The 21,752-nt window shown below is 46.3% G+C and overlaps 1 protein-coding gene across 2 annotated transcripts in view; it reads left to right on the top strand.

The window, feature by feature from the left end:
- Positions 1-21,752, top strand: part of SOX5 (SRY-box transcription factor 5) — a 349,663-nt gene that overhangs the window by 241,651 nt on the left and 86,260 nt on the right. For both annotated transcript variants that reach the window (XM_044452207.1, XM_044452206.1), the window contains exon 7: positions 11,731-11,877. In XM_044452207.1, coding sequence (XP_044308142.1) covers positions 11,731-11,877 — 147 coding nt within the window. The remainder of the gene's footprint in view (positions 1-11,730; positions 11,878-21,752) is intronic.

The following is a 21,752-nucleotide window of genomic DNA, read 5'->3' as shown; positions in this document are numbered from 1 at the left end:
GAGGTAGGATGATCAAATGTCAGAATGAGTATTGATATGAAGTTGTCGCTGGTTGTCTATTCTCTCATAGGATGCCAATGGTGTGAGGTCTTCAGTCCATTGCTCGGTTGACGCAGATGATTTGTCTTTCCATCCCTGTAATATGAGTCTCTTAGCCACCATGAGGGCTCCTCCAGTCCATGGTGGTAGCCAAAGAGTAGCCCCCGGAATGTGGGAATTGTAATTCAGCAATACATTGACAACTTTAAACAAGGATGACATATTTAGGACAAAGCTGATGTCTCTGAAAGCTTCTGTCCAGCAGGGGGCCACCACTGGGCATGTCCACATCATGCTCCTTAATGGTGCCTCTGCCATCGCACATCTCCAGCATTCATTAGAGGGTGATAGGATTTTTAAAAGCCCATTGGTGACAGCGGGGGAGGCTCTTTATGGCCTAACCGAGCATTTCAGGGTCTTCCTGCAGGCAGAGATGTTTGTAGTGCAAGGTAAGTCCAAGCTTATTAAGTAAAATTAATCACTGTACTGGGTGCTTCCATGTCCTGCTGCCATCCCTTGGCTGAGGCATTGCAAGTGCTACTGCGTGACATCCTTGTCTCCAGTAGACTTGCTGGAGGAGGGTAAGAAGGGAGCACAGAACCAGTGCATTTCAGGACCCAAACCCACCCTAAAATCAAGGCACCTGCATAGCATATTCCCATTCCTGCTATTTTTGATAATGACTTCATTTTTTTTGGAAAATGAATGTTTCTGGTGGTGTAAGTAGCCCAGTAGCTTTCCGTACAAAATCACCCAAATGGAAGAAGATTACATTAATATGCTTGACACAGGGAGAGTCCAGTTTCATAAAATCTCTATTCAGTGGTGTAAACAAATCAAAAGGATGCAGTGTGATGATCCATGCCAGCAAATCAGAACAGGACCCGGTTGTGTGTATATTTTTTATGATGGGCCAATGAATGATATGCAATATGAATTCATAGATTCAGATACTTAAGTGCACCAACTCTAATTTACCCATGGCTCCACCCAGAATGTCCATTGGAATCCCATGTATTTGCACCCTGGATGGCATTTAGCCCTGAGTTTCCATTGCTATGTTGATTTTAATTTGATTTTATTTTCCTCTTTGTCCCCAACTACAAATCTGAAACCCATTGGCTCTTAAAGCAATTTTAATAATACGGTTGTGGCACGAAACATATACATCTGCTTAATGCTAAAATAGCTAATATTATTTTTCTACAAATAATTTAAAAATAGCTATTATGCCACATTCTCGTTTTCTTTATTAATAGAACATGAATTCATTTTTAGTGTGGCCTCAGTGCTGTAATGAGCATTGTTAACATATAATAACAATGCCCCAGGGGAAAGATTTCAAAGACAGTCTAACCTCACAGCTGAACTTCTGATGTACTGCAGTGCCATTGAGCCAAGAATTGTTTCACATTCTTTTGGAGAGTTTAGCAGAAATGTGCTGCTTAATATGCAGCGAGGATTACAGATACTTTAAGGTGTTGGCTCAGGACTGACAGCAGATCCTTAAGAACTTAAGAACACAAGATCAACATTCTAATAATAGTTCTAGAATTATAGACATGGGGCATGGAAGGAACCTCGTCCAAGCCCTTGAACTGGGGAAGAGGGAATCCTCAGGTCCCGGGACCTCATCAGATTAGCCCGTATCATCTGAGTCATCGAGTGCTGAGGAGTGAGCAAAGTGTGCGACACCACGGTTGCCTCCGTGGAACATAAGAGCATCAGAAGAACGGTGCTGGATCAGACCACGGTCCGTCTAGTCCAGCGTTCTGTTTACACTGTGGCCGACCAGCTGCCCATGAGAAATGGCGAGGGAGGACATGGGAGCAGTAGCACTTCCAGCCCCCATTCCCAGCAACTTCTGTGAGTGAGCATAATGCCTCTGATACTAGCTGTGGCCTGTCGCCATCAGGACCAGTACATTTCCCCCTCTGGTGTTTTTTGTGTTTGTTCATTCCTACCCCTGATTTCTTCCTGAAAGCACGTAGAAACCCATGAGATATGAAAGGGAAGAGGAGTTTTGGCCTTGTGGTAGGAAGACTGGATTCTATTCCTTGCTTAACAATCGACTTCACTGCCTCTGGACTAAGGTGCAATAACCTGTGCTTGTCTCCATGACTTCCTTGGAGAAATGGTGAGACACGAAAATGTGGCAAATAGATGGAGTGGCATCATATGGGCGCAGAACTAAGTTTCAGGTACAAGATTGGAACAGTGTGACTTGCTTCCATTGTGGTGACTTTGGATTGCCTCCTAAATTATTATTATTGCCTCTGCTTGAGGCACAATGGGAATTTCTCTTTTGTTCTAAGGTACGATCATCCTTCCTACCTCAAGGGCCAATTAGGAAAAAAAAACACATTCTTAGAACCTCCTAAGGTAACAGGCAACTAAGAAAGTATTAGCAAAGCTATTTTAACCCATGCCTCATATCCTACTATTTCCTGGTACAAACCTGGTCCAAAACAACAGTATTTATTTACTCTATGTAGAATGCACTTTTTTCCTCCTTACATGGAACCAAAGGTGCCTTATAGAACCTTCCTGCTCATCTCCATTTTATCCTTACAACAACTCTTTGAGGCAGGTGAGGCTGAGTCAGTACTCCAGTGTCTTTCCTAGTGGGGACTAGAACTTAGATCTTCCCAGTCTCAGTTCAGTGCTCTCACCACTGTGCCAAACTGGCTGGACTGGAAATCCGGCAAGCATCAAATTCGTCTAGACATGGACATTAATTTAGGGTTGACAACCAGTGAGATGTGAGGCTTTGACCTCAAGATTTCTGACATGGCTGGAAAGAGTTAGGCTGTTTGCCAGATAGTTTACCAGACTGTATGAAATGACCGGGAAGTAAAAACATCCCGGTCTCTAAAATCCTGAGTCGCCATCTCACCAACTCAGCATTTGATGGTGGCCCATAAGGCTAACTGTTATCAATACAAACAGGGAATCCAACAGAGAAGTGCAATGTTATAAGTACCAGGTAGCAGAGTTGTGTCTAACTAGGAAAAAAGACCTACTCTAAGGGAAATGGCCTAACAGTGGTGGATGATCTTGCATTTATGTCCACAGGGACCTAGTTGGCCATTGGCAGGGCCAGAATGCCTTTGACCAGGGAGGTCTTTGCCTGATCAAGCAGAACATTCCATATGTTCTTATAATCTGGGATATTTTGTTAGGAAATGCATCGAGTCACACATGCATCTTATCCTCTTGCAAGTCAATGAAATTGAACAGAGCAGACCAGGGCAGGACAGAATAGAATGGGTCCTATAAGGCCATCAGGTCCAACTCTGGGCTGCACTTTCACATGTGGTCACCCATCTGACTGCAGGCCAACACCTTTCCAGCCTAGCAAAGGCAACTCGGCATGCTAGCTTGATGTATAGCTAGGCAGGCAAGAACCCCATGACCCAGAGAACGATACCGGAGTCCATGCTTTTAAAAAGTTTAAGTTGAAGATTAGTTTGTAACTGAGATAGAAATCCTTCAGTGAATAAGAGAGGATGGGCTGCATTCAGCCTTACACAATCTTTCCTCCACTGCCCCACCAGAATCGTCATGGACCACCAATCCGTAATTCACACAGGCAGAGCAGATACTCAGAACGTCTTAAGAAATAACACAACTTGTGTGCGGCACTCCTGTGCCAGAACTGTAGTCTCAGAAACAAAAGAGTCCTGTGCAAAGGATGCAGGACTGAGGATCGCGGCAGCCAGCAAACGCCAGATGGCCCACCATATTGGGGCAGTGTCCCATAAGTGGGCCATAATCAATTTTCTGCTGAGTCCTGGCATACAAGGGTGAAAGGAGCCCCAGTTCAGACACTGATCCTGTGGTTGTGGTGTGTACACTGATTGTATGGGCTCCATGGACTCAGTACGGAAGGCTTTGGAAAGGTTCCATGTGACCACCCATCCGCACTTACTACACTGAACAAGGGATCCATCTCCAGAATGGGAGCAGCCCCAGAGAAGTTGACAACCACAGCTCTGCCAGCCAGTTTGAAAGCCAGTCCAAGTCTTCCAAACATGGAGATGGCCACTGAAAAGTCCATGAAGATTAGGTGTAGCAGCTGATTTTCCAGTGCATTTTAGCTGAATGGCCTGCCACATGATGGAATAATCAGGCTCTTCATTTTTATCTTTTTTCCCCTTAGCAGTCGCATGAAACAAATGACAACAAATTAAATTGGCTCCAGATCCATTTATTTAGATATTCCAAATTCTGCCTTCGCCATTAGGAAAGGCACCCAAGACATGGTGAATGTACACTTATGGGAAGATGGCAAAATACAGATTGTGTTTCGCTGCACCGCTCTGCCATAGAGACTGTTGGCAGCTTCCCTAGAGCATAAAATTAATCCAAATTTTGGAGCTCTCAATTGTAGACCTTTGAGTAGACACGGTCCTTTGTTTGATTGCTTGAGGGTGCCATAACTTTTCATTCTCTAAAATGCTGTCAGTTAACCATCTTGATACACAGCATGCGGTCATTCCAGTGTCCTTTTCCCTGGTCTTGAGCCAGACGTTGTCCTGCCCTGGAATGATTAAATTTGAACAGACAGATTCAATAATGTCAAAGTTCAGTCTTGTCTAAAAATATTAACATGCTGCGCCCCTTCCTGCATATTGTGCATTTCATTCTCCGTTACAAGGCATGGCAGGTCTGTAAGAAGAATGTCATCGACTAAACAAGAGAGGAATAAAACCTAGGCTGTTCTAGCCATGCAATGTCACATCACGGGATTACTTCATCCAAGGTGGCCTTGGGCCATGGCAGTTGGATCGCCAACTGATCCGTTCATTTGTTTGTTTACTTATTTATTTATTAAGAAGCAGCCCACCCTGTTTAGTGACCTCTGGGCCAACTGCCAGATTTGTGTGTGCATGTGTGAAAGCCAGACAATTGGTTTGGCTGCCAGAATATTTGAATTAAAAACCAGCAGAATTGTTTTTCATTGCTTAAACTGTGTCAGCAGTGCTTGTGCGGTGGAGCGCTAGGTAGCTGAACGCAGCCCTCACACGTCATTCCAGCTGCTGCTACATGTTTGATCGGAGGTTGCACGTGTGCAGTTCATCCCTGGATGCCCCATATACCTTGAGGCATGGAGGAAGTAGAGCAGATGCTGTTGGACTAAGGGCAGTCGTAACCCCTGCGCAAAAGAGCAGAAGGCGGGTTGCAGAGTGGAAACGGTTTGATGGGAAATGGAGGAGCAGGAGGCTTGGTAGGCATGAGGTCAGCAATCTGGAGGTCCAGGGGAAGAACCTGGAGCATCTGCATTGCTCAAACCAAGAGGCTGGCAAGGCTTTATCTCCTTGTGTAATGCCTGGTTGCCCTGCCAACGTCGCCTTTGTCAAGAGCAGGATCATCACCTGTTGTGTCCAAATTCTGCCTGGGCATGTCGTTTCCTCCTCTATCAAGCAGGATCCAGAAGGAGCTGTTGTCTGATACCCAAAGCTCCCAGTGGAAGCTCAACAGGTGCTGAAGAAGACGTGGCAGGATGCAGCTTTAGCAGCTGTGCGGAGGATTCTCATGCTGTGTGGCCTCACACACTGCGCCCGAAACAGCAAAGGCTTCTGGCATGTGAAAGATGAATAATTTCTCATGGGCACACATTTTCATGGGTTGGTGTCCAACCACACCATTAGAGCTTAAGTGGATTCTAGCCTGTGAAAGCTTATTCCATAATACACGTGTTGGTCCTCAACGTGCCCATACAATTCTTTACTGGTTTTGCTGTAAGAGGGAAACGGCTCCCCTCCACTGCTACCCCCAGAGCAGCCTTGCCCAGGGTAGTGCCCTCCTGCAGTGTTGAACTGAGGATTGTGCAAGTTAAAGTACAACAGATCTGAAGGAGGTCCGTTTTGTGCAAGCTAGACACTCGCCTCTTTGCGGAGGGCTCACAACTTGTGAGTTCTTACCTGCAGAGGACACACAAGCAAGGAGTAAAGTTTTACTGTTCTAGTGTTTTTAAGAACTGTTTTTGGCTACTGTTGTAAGCCACCTAGAGATCCCTGTCAGAATAGTTGGTGGCAAGCAAATAAACAAAGTTTCCACCTAAATTATGCACACCCTCAGGTGGCTGATGGGAGCAATATTTTCTCCTTTCAACAAAAGCTCTGAACAATATGGCTTCTTCATCTCTTTCTGTTTCACAGTGTGTGATAAAAAGGTGTGTGCTTGATCTGGATTGAAGGAATACTGGATGGAGGAATAGTTCCTTTCATGCAACTTTCATAGGGGATGGTGAAATTGTTCCTTTCACTGAGGTGGGGCACATCCCTACAGATGCTATAACCCCTGTATTGGTAGAGTTCTAGTTTCCTCTTGGACATAGCATTGCTCCTGGTGGGCAACTCAAGGAGTTCTGCTGGATCAGACCAAAAACTGCTCTGGTCCAGCAATTTGTGCTCATAATGGCCAACCAGATGCCTACAGGAATACTGCAATAGCCCCATCTTGCTTTCGTTCCCTAGCATCTGGTATTGAAAGACATCCTGCATCCAATATTAAAGGATTGGATTCATCCATTAAGGCTGGGAGCCATTGATAGTCTTTATCCTTCATGAATTTGTCTAATCCTCTTCCGTAGCCACTCAGCTGAATGTCCGTCATTAAATCTTGAAGTAGTAAATTCCATAGTTCATTTATGTCCTTTGTGAAGAAGTACTTCACTTTGTGCTGAATCTCCCATCATCCAATTTCATTAGACGACCCTGGGTTCTAGCGAAAGACAGACATATCTCTATCCACTTAGTGCATGCTTTATATGCCCCTTTCATCTCCCTTCCCTTACTCACCATTTTTCCTATGAAAAAAGCCCCAACCATGAGCTTTCCTTATAAGGAAGGTGTTCTGGTCCCTTGACCATTTTTCTGAATCTTCTTCAGTGCTACATAAACTTCTTGGGGTGCAGTTACCAGACATGTGCACAGAATTCCAAATGTGGACATTCCACTGATTTGTATAAAGGGGAGGTCATGGCTCAGCGGTGGAGTGAGTCCCTGGCATCTCCAGGTGTGACACAAAAAGCTTTGCCAAAATCTTGAAAAGCTGCTGCTAGTCAGTTCTGGATCGCTCAGGATAAACTGGCTTGCGTTTAAGCTCCTACATTGTCTCAAAGACATTGTGTATATTGTATAAATATATTCCTATGGCAGCTCTTTGTAGGTTCTAGTCCAAGTTACTTTGAGCTGAATTAAGGAATGAAATTCATTCCTTGCTGATTAAGGAATGAAACACCCTGAGCCTTTGAACCTTGGAGACATACTGGGGACTTAAGGCTGAGTCCCACGTAAGATGTGAAGGCAAATGCTATCATGGTTCTGCTTGTGAAGTTTGGCTATTCTGACTGCCTAATTTGGACAAGAGACTGGCTGTGTCATGAGCTGTCGTTCTTCCTTTCAGCAGACAAAAGTCACAGCTTTTCTTGCAAAACGTCCTTGATTGCTTCCAAGTCCAATTCACCCAGAACAGATCTCTGAGCATTCACAGAGCGGTTTGTTGAACCCAGTCTAGCATTTACCTCTAGGAACTCTCTTTGCAAACATGCCTGGGACCCATCGCCTCAGAATGGGCTTCTGAAGGTGAGCACACCTCCTCTTCGCATGCTGCTCATTCAGCTGGGCCTCCTATTTTTGCTGACCCCTTGTTGTGAGAGAGATGGCGGCAGGGAGGGGGCACTTGCCTACATCTGAGAATTCCTCATCCTCAGAGACCCCCCCTTCCCTGGCTATAGCATCATGATTGTTCTCAGAGATTCCCTGTCTTGGTAAAGTGCTTGGCCTTGAGATAGACACCTACATCTCCTCCTTCATCTCATAATTTTGACCTGGCCCATTCTCCCCAATTCCACTTAATCCGCTTCCCTTTCTGATTCCAAAGAATAGCCTGGGATGCAGCCAGCAGTCCGTGAGAACAATTGTCCAAGACTTTAATCCTTCTTGCTCCCAACAGGCCGGACATCCTGTAGGAGCTACTCTGATCTCTTTAAAGGAAGCACAAGGTCTAAGTGGAATGACTGTACGGGGTGAACTGCATGGAATGCTTCTGATCAGGAAGTGATCAAAAAGTGCCTTGCTGTGGAGACATTCCCTCTGTTTAGCCCTCACTGCCATAGCTGAGCGTAGCTGGTTCAAAGGTTTTACATCCAGATCTTCATCCTCACCTGTGAGGTCACACTGTGCAGGTACAGCCCTACCTGAGAACTGGAATTCTCTCCTTAGATGGACTCTAATTCACACATTAACACATAAGGTGCTCTCAGCATTTTTCTGGGCAGCAGCCAGGTTGGTCAGAGCTGCTAACTAGATACCAGCAAATGAGCTTTCTTACCGTACAGCACCTTGCAGCAATAATGTAACCCACCTTCAGAGTACAAGAGGGAAAGTAGAAATGACCTTTTATAGAATATAGTTTCCATATATTGATTTCTGATACTTAGAAGAATACACAACAATTTTCTAGGACGCTAGGAACTTTGTGGCACGATCTTTAAGGAGGAAAGTTTTATCAGAGCACCCTTCTTGCATCAAGCAGAGATACTGATTGATCAGAAAGACTGCAAAGAAATTGTTATTGTCTGTCTTGCTTTTGCAAAAAGTCTGTTAAAAATCTTGGGACGTGCTGGCTCCATAGGCTGAATCTATAGCAATGTAAGTCTGCATGAACTTACGTAGCTAGAGTCATAGACATTAGCCTGTTCGGGCCACTGAGTCAAGGGAAGTCCAAGCAAATGACTCTGCTGGAACTTCCAAACTGCATGAGTCAGTCAAACGGGAAGATAAGCTTCAAAATATCCATACACGATACCTTCTTGCACCTTTGAAAACGACAATGGCATCTGTGTGCACTTTCTCACAGATTCCGCGGTATCACCTTGAAATGTTCCTTCAGACTCATCCTCGGGAAACACATGCCTTGTTTAGCATCCTACAGCAAGCTGTGCCCTCCAACCTTGGTTGCTCCACCAACGTAAACAGTCAATGTGAAAAGAAGATCACCCAATAACAAGAGCGCCCGATTGCAATGTCGGCCACTGTGTTGCTCTTTGTTTGTCCTTGCTCTGTTTGTTATCCTAGCCAGCCTGGTAGTACATAGCATTTCAGCGGGAAGTATCTTCACCAGAGGTGCGCTCTTCTGTTGACTTCCTTGTCCTTGAAGTAAAAACTTCATACACTTTGCTGATACGTATCCCCACACGCCTGTGCATTCATGTGTCGGCCATTGCACGGCCTTGCCATCACCTTGGCCTACAGGTGCTCCAAGCAGGGGGGAATTGGCGGGTCTGTCACATGTTTCTCCCCCACATGCTGGTTCTTCTCAACAGAAGCAGCTTGGTTCAGTCCGAAGTGGCCACTCATAACTTCCCTCCACTTCCCAGTGGAATGTTTTGTTTTTTTGCCACTATGAGCATTGCTCTGCCACCCCGTGGTTCATGGGTCTTATCAACCCATATGCATCTTCTTTTGTTTCTTTCTCAAGCATTTCAGCTTAGAGTTAGCTCACGCTTTGGGTGGGTTTCACAACTTAAAAAGCCACAACAGTTTCTTCCTCAGAATGGTCTTTGTTATCCAAACCTCTTGTAGTATTTCAGCGTGGTATGTTTGGGTTTCAGAAACCATGATAAAAAACAATGGCCTGTTCAGTGGTTTCCATGTTTCACCGTGGTTTCTTGGGTCACCCAAACCCGCAATCATGGTCTCCATGGTCCTGGTATGCAGCTGTTGCAGCATCCCCTGGAAGGAGCAGCCACTGCTGCAGAAGCTGCTCCAGCTCATCCCGTTTGAGATTGAATTTCATTCACAGAGGCTGGTGGGATAAGTGCTGTTAGAAGGAGGACTGAGTAGGGAGGTGGAAAGCACACTCGCATAAAGACCATTTAATTGTCTGTCGGGCACATCCAGGCAAAAACTGGAATTACTAGCTGCCTGCTCGGGGGCCACATAGGATTTTTTTTAGTGAACTGATTCACCCTGGAAGCACCGTTTTCACCTACTTTTGACTGATAGGCTAGGAAAGGATGCATTTTATTTTTTATTTATTTATTAAAACATTTCTATGCCGCCCCATTCGCCGAAGCCTCGGGGCGGCTCACAACATAAAATATAATACATAAAACAAATTAACAATATAAAATTCAATTTGCTAGTTTGCTTTGTCGGTCATATCTTGGCAGGGAGTGTGGGCATGGGGTGCATTAATGGGCTGCTCTGCTGAGCACCCTGATGCACCAGGAGAGGGAGGGGTCCCAAGCATACCCTGCTCCTTACTGCCACTAACTCAAGGGGGTGGACGAAGGGAATGGCCCTCTTGGCTGCAGGAACTGAGCACCCCTTTGAACTGCTGTCATGGTGGGCGGATGATGAACATCTCAGACTGGCATTTGAGCGACTCCGTGGCTTAGAGGCACGGTGGGACCACCCGGAAGAGATCAGAGTAGGTAAATCGAAGCCCCGGACTAAAAGGGTATCCACTGATCGATGACGGTGTGCCTCTTCTTGAGCTTGTTGCAGTAATGCTGTGGTTCTTACCCGGTTTCTTGGCTCGTCTCGTGAAGTCCTGGAGAGACACTCAGATTGTACTGAGCCAGGCAGAACATGGTTCTCTCTCCATACAAGGCAGGACTACTGGGACCACCTTGTGTTTGAAGCATTGTTGGTCTAAGGACAAGGTTGGCGCTGTCCTAGTTTCACCCAGAGAGACTGAGGCACATCAGCACAGGTGCACGTCCATTTGTGCGTGCACGCACACACTCCAGCTGGAGAGGCTCAGTTGTCGTGTGACTGCATCGTGCAACCGCATTGCAATGGTTCCTGTACCCTCAGGCTGTGCAGAAGTCCTTGGCCATGGCTGTGATTGCAGTGGGAACATCCAGTGCTGCACAGGGGACACCCTTTGATCAGTGCTCCGAAACTGCCACCAGTTCAGAATGTGACCCCCAGATTGTTAACACGGAGGGGCTGCTAGGAATGTGCGATTCTGCTTGCACACTGCCCTCACTGGATTCCAGCTCTGGGCCACTCACCGTCTCTCAGCCCGGCCTCATAAAGTTGTTCTTAGGATCACATGGAGTGGAGGAGGACAAAGTAACCTACCCTAGGGGGAAATAGATGAGATACAAATGTAGTATAATAATACATTACAGTAGGAGGAGGAGGAGGAGGAGGAGGGTGGTGGTGGTAGTGGTGGTGGTGGTGATGATGATGATGATGATGATAGAAGCTTCAATAGGTGGACGTTTCCCCTTTCTTTCATAATAAGTTATACCTACAAGGTTCTCCTGATCTTGCATAGTTAATTTCCTGGTTTGGTAACATAACAAAACTAGGAAGCTGATCTGATCTTTGGAACATCTAACCTGGTAGTTTGAGCACTGACTGGCGGAGTTTCTGCAGGGTGTTAAGCTGGGAGTTTCGTCTCATTTTCTGCCCTGCCTAGCGCTACCTGGGATTGAACCTGGAACCTTCCCGATGCATGTGCCAGTGATCCAGGCCCTCTCCTCTGAGCTACAGCTCCTTCCTCCTGGAACTTGCCCTCGTTGGCACAGTTATCTCTGGAAGCACATCTGTGGGCAGACATTTGGCCCAGCAGCATCTGGGCTGCTGGGCCAACAGGATGAGACTAATCCTGTACCTGATGGGCTCTTCTCCTTACCACGCCTTCTGTCTCTGTCTTAAATTACAGCAGTTGTATGCTGCCCAGCTCGCTGCGATGCAAGTGTCCCCAGGTGGAAAAATACCCGGCATCCCCCAAAGCAACATCGGTGCAGCGGTATCTCCTACCAGCATCCATACTGACAAGAGCACAAGCAGCCCTCCACCCAAAAGCAAGGTACTGCCTTCAGATTTGTCCGTCTGGCTTTCTTGTGTATGTTGCTTGTCAGAAAGATTTCTGTGCTCTGGGATGTGATTCTAGTGTGCTGCATGCCATCCTGAATGTTCTAAATAAACGGTTGGAAGCCCTTCCTTGTACCACTTCCCTGCTTGGAGCGGGGCTTGTTTAGTATACCAGAAATGATGACAAGTCAATAGAGCACCTGATGTTGGGCCTGCCATGCCAGGTCTTGTGGCAGCGAGTTCTGTACATTGATCCTGTACTGCATGAAGTAACGCTTTCTCTTGGCTGCCCTGAAACTTCTACCTGTCATTTTTGGTTGAACGACACTGAATTCTACCCATTATGAGAAAGGAAGACTGTATCTCTGTCCACTTTGGCTGTGCTGGACTCTAACAGGCTTAATTCAATGTATCTTGTGTGTGGGAGTGTGTGTTCTTTCATATAGGGTCATCTTGAGAAGAAAAGGTGCCGGTGTGATACTGAATACTGTATACAGTTTTACTTTCTCTTTGCAGAGTTCCTTACTTAGTTCAGGAGGCCACACAAATGCTGACAATTATTTGCGCTCAGCAACCTGCACACACGCACCTTGATGCTCCCCTAGTTGGATGACTAGCAAGAAGGCATTTTTCCCCAGTGTGCAGTTTATGATGAGTTTCCTTCATGACTTCAAGAACTTTTTTAAAGGGATTCCACCCCCCTCACATGCTGTTGCTCAGGGTCAAAGGAGATAAGAGATTTCTCGCATGTCTTGTCCATCCAGCCACCTGCCTTCCTGCCATGGGTCAGGAAAGTGGCGTGCGGAAGGTGGGATTGCATCTTCCCCAGCACTGTGCTCCCAGTCAAAACCGGAGAGGAGCTTTCCTTCTATTATGAATATCCGGCACTGAGTAAGGAGCTACAATCCCAGCAGGACCACCGTGGAGACAGACTATTAAATACCCCTTCTGCACCACGGTCCTCCTCGCCAGCTATTTTGCCCTTCAAGCATCTTTCATGTCAAGGGCCAGTCACCTGGCTACACCTCGCCATGTGCCAGACATCACCTCTATTCGGTCCCTTATTTTTCAGTGCAGCCCAGTGTTAATAGAAGGCCTATTATATAATATTAGGAGGTGCTGTATTACCTGCTAGTACGGTGTTCCTTCCTTGTAGCACCTGCAGGAACTCACAAGCTTATATGCTAGGAAAGAAGAGGAGGAAGACTTCCGCTGCCAGCATTCTATGTCTTCTTCCTTTTCTACCTTTTTTTTCAGGGGGGGGTGCTTTTCTTAGGTATTACTGTGCCTTTGGCTTACACTTCTGTCAAAGGACACAAACAGAATTTCTCCGTAAATTGAAAGGAGATATATATATATATATGAATGAAGGGGCCCTCCAAAAGGCTGTAAAATTGTGCTGCATGATCCCTGTGAAGCATGCTGTTTTCAATCTGCTGTGTGCCAGTAGGAGACTCAGAGAGAAAGGAGGTGGGGTGAAGGGAAGGGATAATGCTGAGAAATGACAGAGTGGTTGTGACCTCCAAGCTCATGCTGGAAATCCAAGACATTGATTTCACTTAGCATTCCTGCTGAGAAATCCGGCAGAGTTCAGTTGTAATAAAAGAACAAGATTCTGTTCTAATGGTAATGGCGTATGACAGACATATCACTTTGTCTGTCCTCCGCAACACAGAGAGATGGAAAGGGGAAGAAGGGGGGAGGGGGGCACGGCAGGGGGAGAGGTGAATTGGAGAAAGGTCAGCTGATCTGCCTGTGGAGTAGGGTGAGTGTGGTCCCGAGCTTTGAACTGGAGCACGGCAATACATACCATTTATACAAAGCGATCTAAAAGGAACCTTCTCTGGGGTCTCTGATAGTAATTAAAAAAAGCCTTCTGAAAGAGCCCAGAAAAAATGGTGGTGGCAGCTGAGGGGTGTGTGGGGGACGGCGGTGGAGAAAAAGAGGGGCAGGGAAGTCTGCTGAAAGCGATGGTTCTCGCTCCGTATCCGGATGGGTGGAACATCCTTAAGGAGTCAGGGAGACGACTAGGACAGTCTGTCCTGCTTAACTCCACCCGTTCAGTGGAGGGGAGGTTCCTAGGAGGGGAACCTGTGTCTGTGCGAAGGATGAGAAGGACGTTCATTCAGTTTCAATGAACACTTACCTGTTTTTGCACTTTTGAACTTCTGTGAAAACTGAAAATCAGTTCTTCACAATTTTGTGCTTCAGAACTTGCACATCACCATTTCTGCAGCAGAGTTCTCCAGTGAAAAGCATAGCCTGGGAGAAATGCATTATCTTGGGAAAACTGCTTGCAAAAATATCCACATTAGGCAAAAATGCATGTGCTTCAGGAAAGGGACACAAAAACACTCATGATTTTTTTTAAATCAGGAAGCTTGGAATTGACCACATTTAAACTAGAAAATATATCATTGACCTAAGGGGCCTCACCTTGGAAAGTACAGGTTTGGATGTGGCCATCCGTGGCATCAGCCTGGCCCTGATAATAAGAAGTAGTTTTATGAGGACAAAGAAGAGACATGGGGATTTGGGAATGGGTAAATAGTGTTGCTTCTCATGATCTAAAACATAAAATCAAAATGCAATGGAATAGAATAGAATTCAAAAACATATCACCGCATTTTAGCATATTATGTTTTTCTCCCCTCCACGAACACTGATGCACAAGGGGATTCCCTTCTCAACCAACCAGGGAAGAAAACAAATGTGTATGAAATGTAATGTGTGCAATATAGGATTTTATAGCATTAAAGTGCACTTCAGGTCACTGGCTTATTTTAGCTGTTCTCTGCCAAATACCTATCTGGAGTTTTAAAGCCCCTTTTTTCTGCTGTATTGTCAGTTTGTTGGGGAATCTTTGTGTATCTTTGAGATGGAGGAGATTTTATAAAACAGCCCCATGCCAAATTTCCATCTTGGAAGAGTTTTCCTTCACCCCTCAAATGACCTCCAAGAAGCTGTTGTTTCGCTGAATCCCCATCTGCCATCCTTTTCTGCTGGCACAGCATGGGAAAAATATGTCCAAGTCTTCCGAGAGATGGAGGTTTCACCTGAGGCTACCAGAAGGTGTGGGCAAAAGGCTGTCGAGGGAAAAAGAGGGACATTTTTCTTCCGCAGAGCAGGAATTCAAGAGTTAGGGCTTTCTTGCAAGGACTGTTTGAACTCAGGCTGGGGACCGGATCAAACCGTTGCTGGTCCTCAAAGCGCTGAGAGTTACTAGCCAGAACCTGCCAAGGGTCTACCTCTCTCTATCTATATCTGGAGCACATTGCTGAAGTCTCTTAAGACCTTGGCAGTTGCCCTGTTGGCAAACTCTTTATCGGTGGCTCTCACCAGTTGTTTGAACACTGAACTGGGAGGACTGCTTGGCATCTCCTGCTGCTGCTTATTTCTCACAGCAGCCGGCTTAACTTTCCCTCACCTTGAATCTCAGCTCTCAGGATGCCAGATAACAAAATTCTATCTGAAGGTTGTGTTATCGTGGGCCCAGTCAATTCTCTGTTGCAGTGCACCATAGAACTGCCCCCACACACATGCACACCCTTCTGGCAGGGCAGGTATTGCAATGCAGAAATGTCAAAAGCTGCAGTCCTGTGGCTGAGATGGGAGAGGGGAGACGGTTATGTGGAGCTGGCCCTCGAGCTAGGTGTTCCCTCCCAGCAGGATGGACGCTCCAGCACTTCTTGTAAACTTCCTTATTCTACAGAGAAGTCTCTGAGCATGCACAAAGTGAAATGTTGAACCCTCTCTGCCCCACTTCACCCAAAGCTTTGCTTATCAACCCCTCAGGAAGGAGGGATGCTGTGGAATTGGTCACACCTGCATTCTGCACCCCGAGATCCCAGTTGGGCCACCCCGTGGCTGTGATGATGGGCTTTTGGGTCCACCTCCTCAAGAGGCTAAAGTTCTCCATCCAAGAGACTCCCCATCTCTAAATCCCCCCCCTCGGGATGCTGCCATTCCTCGTTCCCACAGGTGGGCTGACTGGGCCCCTCCGCTATTCTTGAAGTGATCCCATCCCAAGCAAGCACAGATGGGTACAGAGAAACTGGGATGGCAGCTGTGTTCATTGCAACAACCATTCCGTCGCCAGAGTCTGTGCTCTCAGTCCTGCCAGGGTCAGCCAACTGCCCTTCATACATCTCATCTTCAGGATCTGAGCAGTCGGCCCAGCCAAAATGGACAGCTTCTTGTGCACACCTGGGAATCTCACCAGAACATGCGCGTGACACTGGAGGCTGAGCTCCCACCCTGCTGCCTTCACCACCAGTGCAGGAAGGATGTGTCTGGCATCTTCTGCGGATGCAGCAGGGCCTTGGAGAGGAGGAAAAGGGGTAAACTGCTGCAGGACAAAGAGAGGAGCTGGGGACGATTGCTCTCAGCACCCCAGCTTCCTTCCTTCACTTTCCCCAAAGAAAATGGCTTCCAGCTAAACTAACACTCCCACACCATACAACAACATCTGGAAAGGGTGGCACGTAAGTCTCAAAGTGAGTTTCTCTTGTGGAAGAGACCACTAAGAAAGGCCTCACCTTTCTGGATACACCCCCCTCCAGAGGGGTTACCCATTTCTGTGGCAGTTTCTGAGCGTATCAAGAGTTTTAGCCCTCCTCTATAGTGTTTGCTCCTGCACTATGATTGGCCCCTGCCCCTGAATTCTCTGTCCGTCCATCCATGTCTCTCTCTCTCTCTCTCTCTCTCTTTCTCTCACTCTCACTCTCACTCACACACACACACACACACACACACACATCTGTGGCCTGTGAATGGGAGCACCACATTGGTAGAGGACATTTCCAATTGGACCTATCCCAAACCTGTTGAAAAAATGGAACTCATAGACTGGACAACACCACTCCAAAGACCTTCTCAGCCCACCAAAGAGGACCCAAAATATCAGATGTGTCCCTCTGAAAGAAGGCAGTTCTTCAGGCATGCAGATATCTAGTCATTTAAGGACTTTCAAAGTCAAAAACCTTCCTGAATTGTGCCTGATGTTGGGGGTGAAAGGGGCAATAGTTCTTGTGCACATTCCAAGGTCAGGTAGATGCAGACACATCAGATGAGGAATGGCCCCGAGAACTGGAAATCCCAGACATTAAAGTGGGAGAAGCGGAGCAGCTTATCTCAAGGCCACCCTTTCCAGGTGTTTAGGCAGACTCTGACAATACCCAGAATGTACAACTGTCACGAGGCTGAGCTAGGTAAGAATCTTGAGCCCATGATGCAGCATCAGGGAAGATGGGCTAGCCAACCACAGGGGCAGCATACTAAGAAGAGGTGTCATAGAATAGGAGAGTTGGAAGGGGCCATGAAGGCCATCGGGTCCAACCCCCTGCTGTTGCAGGACCCCATATTGCACCATCCCACTCAGATGGCTGTCCAGTTTCTTTTCGAATGTCTCTAGTGTGGGAGAGCCCACCGCCTCTCCAGGCAGCGGTTCCACTGTCGTATTGCTCTGACAATGAGGAAGCTTTTCCTGATGTTCAGCCTGAATCTGGGTTGTCGCAGCTAGAATTGCTTATTCTGTGTCCTGCACTCTGGCATAAGCCAGAAGAGATCTTGACCTTCCTCTTTGTGACAATCTTTGAGGTACTTATAGAGAGATCTCATGTCCCCCCCCTCAGCCTTCTCTTCTCAAGGCAGAACAAGCCCAGTTTTTTGCCCACCTCCAAAAGAGCCTACCAAGGAGAAGGAAGACCAGGGTTACTCCAAAGAAGGGTTCTCGGAAGGAGTTGCTAGATTGGGCCTAACAAATACTTTGTGCATGCTCAGAGACTCATTCTGCAGAGATTGTGTTTACTAGAAGTACTTTGGAGAATCAAGAGCTTTTGCAAAGAAATGGCCTGTTGCCTTCAATGTGCAAGGGGAGAATCAGCTCCCGACACCAGGAAAAACACTTTGCACTAAAGAATGAACACTTTGCACTAACTGGGCTGTTGCTTGTGCAGCTGCAGTCAAAGATGAGCTCCTAGGAAGGGGGAGGGCACTTTTAGCTATCTAGGTTACCTCCCATTGACATCAATAGGTTTTGAGTCATGCTGTATAACACAGAGCAAAGGAAAAATACAACCATTGTGCCTCCTGTATGGTGCAAGATTTCCCCCATTTTTATTTTAACCTCAAATAATGCAGGCAACATTTATCCCCCTGTAACATGTCACGATTAAGCCTGTTACACTTCCCTCTCCCGAGGTGTCTCTGCTCTCCCATGAATGTTTGGCACAGCTTGCGATGTTAGCTAAATATCTCTTGACAGTTGACAAGGCACGGTGCATTGTCTGGAGCCTCTGCAAAAACAAGGGCCGAGTCAGTGTGAAAAGTAGCAAGACCACCAATTCCCAGCTGCTTTTCTTTTAACCTTATTATGACCCCAGCCTTTTGCCCAAGTCACAGTGTGTCCCCGTCAATGGCAGCAGTACACGGATTGTCCAAATCAATGTCTTTTTTTGTTCTTTTCAACTGCTCCTAGGTAGTCGTTACTATTTGCCCAGCAGCAACACCTGGGAGTTGTAATGAGGAAAAGAAATGGTGATTCAGACAAGCTACAAACCCTAAGCAGCCGGCCCTGTGAAGTCGTATTCTTTTCTGAGTGCGCTTGTGTCTCAAACATTGGTTTGAAATTATCCTTAAGCAAAGAGTGGGACTTAATTCCCTCATTCGCTCAGCTCCCCTAATCGCCGGAGTCCACTGTGGATAGAAAGAGAGATGCAAGTCTTTTAACTAGAGACAGAATCAACCCAGAATGGATTCTGTTCTTCGAATGTTGTGAAGGAACAAGAAAGGGGTTTTGTAAGGGTGGCTTCCCGTTGTGCAGAGGGGGTCTTGTTGGCAGTACGGTACTTTGAACGGGCCAAGGAGAGTGGGGTGGAATGGCCAGAGTACAGAGTGGGGTCCAAAGGTGCTAAGTCCGAGTTCCAGTGAGCCAGAAGCACATGAGATGAGAAAGCAGAGAATGACATGTGAGTGCTGGGAATCCAGTGTGGTCATTCCATGAAGCCGAATGGCAGGAGATTTGGGGCACGTAAAAGGGAGAGCTTCTTCACACAGTACATACTTAAACTATGGAACCTGCCCCCAGAAGTAGGGGTTATAGCCTCCAATTTGGATGTCCTGAAATGGGGAGGGGTCAAATTCCTGGAGGAGAAGGCCATCAGTGGCTAGTGGGCTTGAGGGCTGTTTGCGGCCTGCAGTGATAGAGGCAGGATGCACAGGCAGAGCTGCTGCTGGGGAACATGGGTGGGAGGGTGCTTTGGCCTCACGCACTCATGAACCTGCTCTGGCCCTCACATGCTTCCTGTGGGTTTCTCACAAGCAGCCAGTTAGACATGGAGGAAACAGATTACGGGATCATATGGACATGGGTCCGGTCTGGCAAGTTCTTCTCATGCCCTTAAGATGTGGCTTATGGTTGGATGTTCAGCATGGTGGATTTGGGGGTCAAGCCTTGGCCAGGCACCAAGATTTAAGAAAGATGCAGGTAAATTAGAAAGGGTCCAGCGGAGGGCAACAAAAATGATCCAGGGTTTGGAAACCCTGCCCTATGAGGAGAAACTGAGGGAACTGGGCATGTTCAGCCCCGAGAAGAGAAAACTGAAGGGGGGCATGAAATCCCTCTATAAGGACCTCAAAGGCTGTCACAAAGAGGAAGGTCAGGAGCTCTTGCTGATGCCAGACTGCAGGGCATGGAATAATCAGCTCAAGTTGTGACAACCCAGATTCAGGCTGGACATCAGGAAAAGGTTCCTCACTGTCGGAGCAATACAGCAGTGGAACCAGCTGCCTGGAGAAATGGTGGGCTCTCCCACACTGGAGGCATTCAAGGTGAAACTGGACAGCCGTCTGAGTGGGATGGTGCAACATGGGGTCCTGCAACAGCAGGAGGTTGGACCCAGTGGCCTTCATGGCCCCTTCCAACTCTTTTGTTCTATGATTCTCTGATTCATTTTTGAGACATGGCTCTGCTCTACTCCATATAGATCATATCTTGCCCCACTCAGCTGTGGTCGCTCTTAATTTGATAATGATTAACAGCCCTTGACTCTTACCTTTCATGAATTTCTACAGACACCTGTTGAAGCCTACTTAAAATTGCCTAGCATTCCATCATTTGGCAAGGAGCTCTTAGCTCTTTCCTTGTGCCTTTCTTTCTTTGATGCAGAGATGCCAGGGAATTAACCTGGGGCTCTTACACACTCTTAAACTGAGTTCCTAGCCATCACCTTGGTTGGGAGAAGAGAATCAAAACTCCAGATACCCTGCTCTGAGGCCCTTCCAGCAAGGGTGGGGCACTAAAAAGAAACGGAAAGAAATAATTATGGTGCAGTAAATGTACAGACCAGAGTGAACATTTTTGCTATGCTACAGAAAAGGTAAATAAAATATACCATTCCAGGCTTCCACAACATACCCCCCTCCAGGTATGGTGGACTATCTCTCCCATTATCCCCAGCTGCCAAGCTGTCTGCAGGAGGCTGCTTTATTCCAACCCAAAGCTTCTGCTTCTGTGGAGTTTCTGAATACCAGGGTCCCCATTTTAGTTTCTGAGAGACAGAGGAAAAAACGCTATTGGCCGTCAAAGCACAGTTCAGCACAAAGCAAGCCTAGGAAGAATATTATTTTATAGCATATATATTGGACAACAGGCCAAACCCTCACAAATTTTATTGCCATTAGGACAGCAAGTAGTGATGCCACATCCAGCTGGCCAGAAATTCCTAACTGGGTCATAAAAGCCTAACTGTAGGGTAGCAGGAAATCTGAAACCCAACCAATGGTGTTGTTGTTGTTTGTCTTTTGCCAGCAATTTGAAGCAAATTGGCACACCTCTATTTTGCCTACAAGAATTCATATGTAATCTTGAATTTTTGCCAACCTTCCCATGTAGGCGGGCAGTTGGTTGTGAAATAGTTGGATATGTAGATAGGACTAAACAAGGAGTAAATGGGTTGAACTTTAACAACTATATTTTTATTTCATTTTTAAATACTGTGAACACAGGCTATGCATTGCCTGAACATACTGGAGGAAACAGGCAAGTCAGTTGGGATTCATAGATTACGGAACTTTTCAGAACCTTTCAGCTGAAATTATTTTCTCTTTATTATATTAGCAATACTTAGTAATGATTTCAGGGGTCTCGAGTTTGGGATAATTTACATACCACAAAACGGGGTACCATGCTGTATATACCATTTTAGATTTTGTGTGGCCTTAACGAATTCCATATTGTGGATAAGCTTGCCCATTAAATGATTCCAACATCTCTGAAACAAACCCTTAATGGGAAAGTCCATTAAACTTTTGGACTGGTTTGTAATTGTTCTTTTATCTTTATGATTATACTTATATCTCATCTTTCTTCCATTGTGGAGCTCAAGGTGGTCTTTCTTCCCCAAACACCCTTCCCAGGTGGTCTCTCTTCCAAACATGTGGTTCCCAGGTGCCCCAGACCCACTTAACTTTAGCATGGAGGCTGGTTCTTGTGCCTTCAGTCCATACCTTCAAGCATACCCTTGCTGATTCTAATGAGTGTAAAATAAAATCTTTACGCGGATGAGAAATCCTTTGGAAAAATATTATAAAATCTATAAATCTTTGTGGTGTTTTGCTTGGTCATTTAACCTGCAGATACTTAGTTTACTTTCCTTTAAATTTCATCAACTGAGAATTAAGATATACGTTATTTAAAAGTCAAATCTCAAATCCCCAAATAAACCTTGATGTTTTTCAAATCTTGAACTGGGATTCAGTAAATTTGCCTGATTTCAGACTGATGCGAATTTTCATTTCAGTTCACACTTCTAGGCATGAATGGTCTGAGCCATGTTGGTGTTTCAAGCAGGAAACCAAACCAGTACCCTC

Source organism: Varanus komodoensis, unplaced genomic scaffold, assembly GCF_004798865.1.
Source record: "Varanus komodoensis strain SLA01 unplaced genomic scaffold, ASM479886v1 scaffold70, whole genome shotgun sequence".
In the NCBI taxonomy this organism is placed as follows: Eukaryota; Metazoa; Chordata; class Lepidosauria; order Squamata; family Varanidae; genus Varanus; species Varanus komodoensis.
Note: the sequence above shows the minus strand (reverse complement) of the source record. Positions and strands in the feature narration are given on the sequence as shown.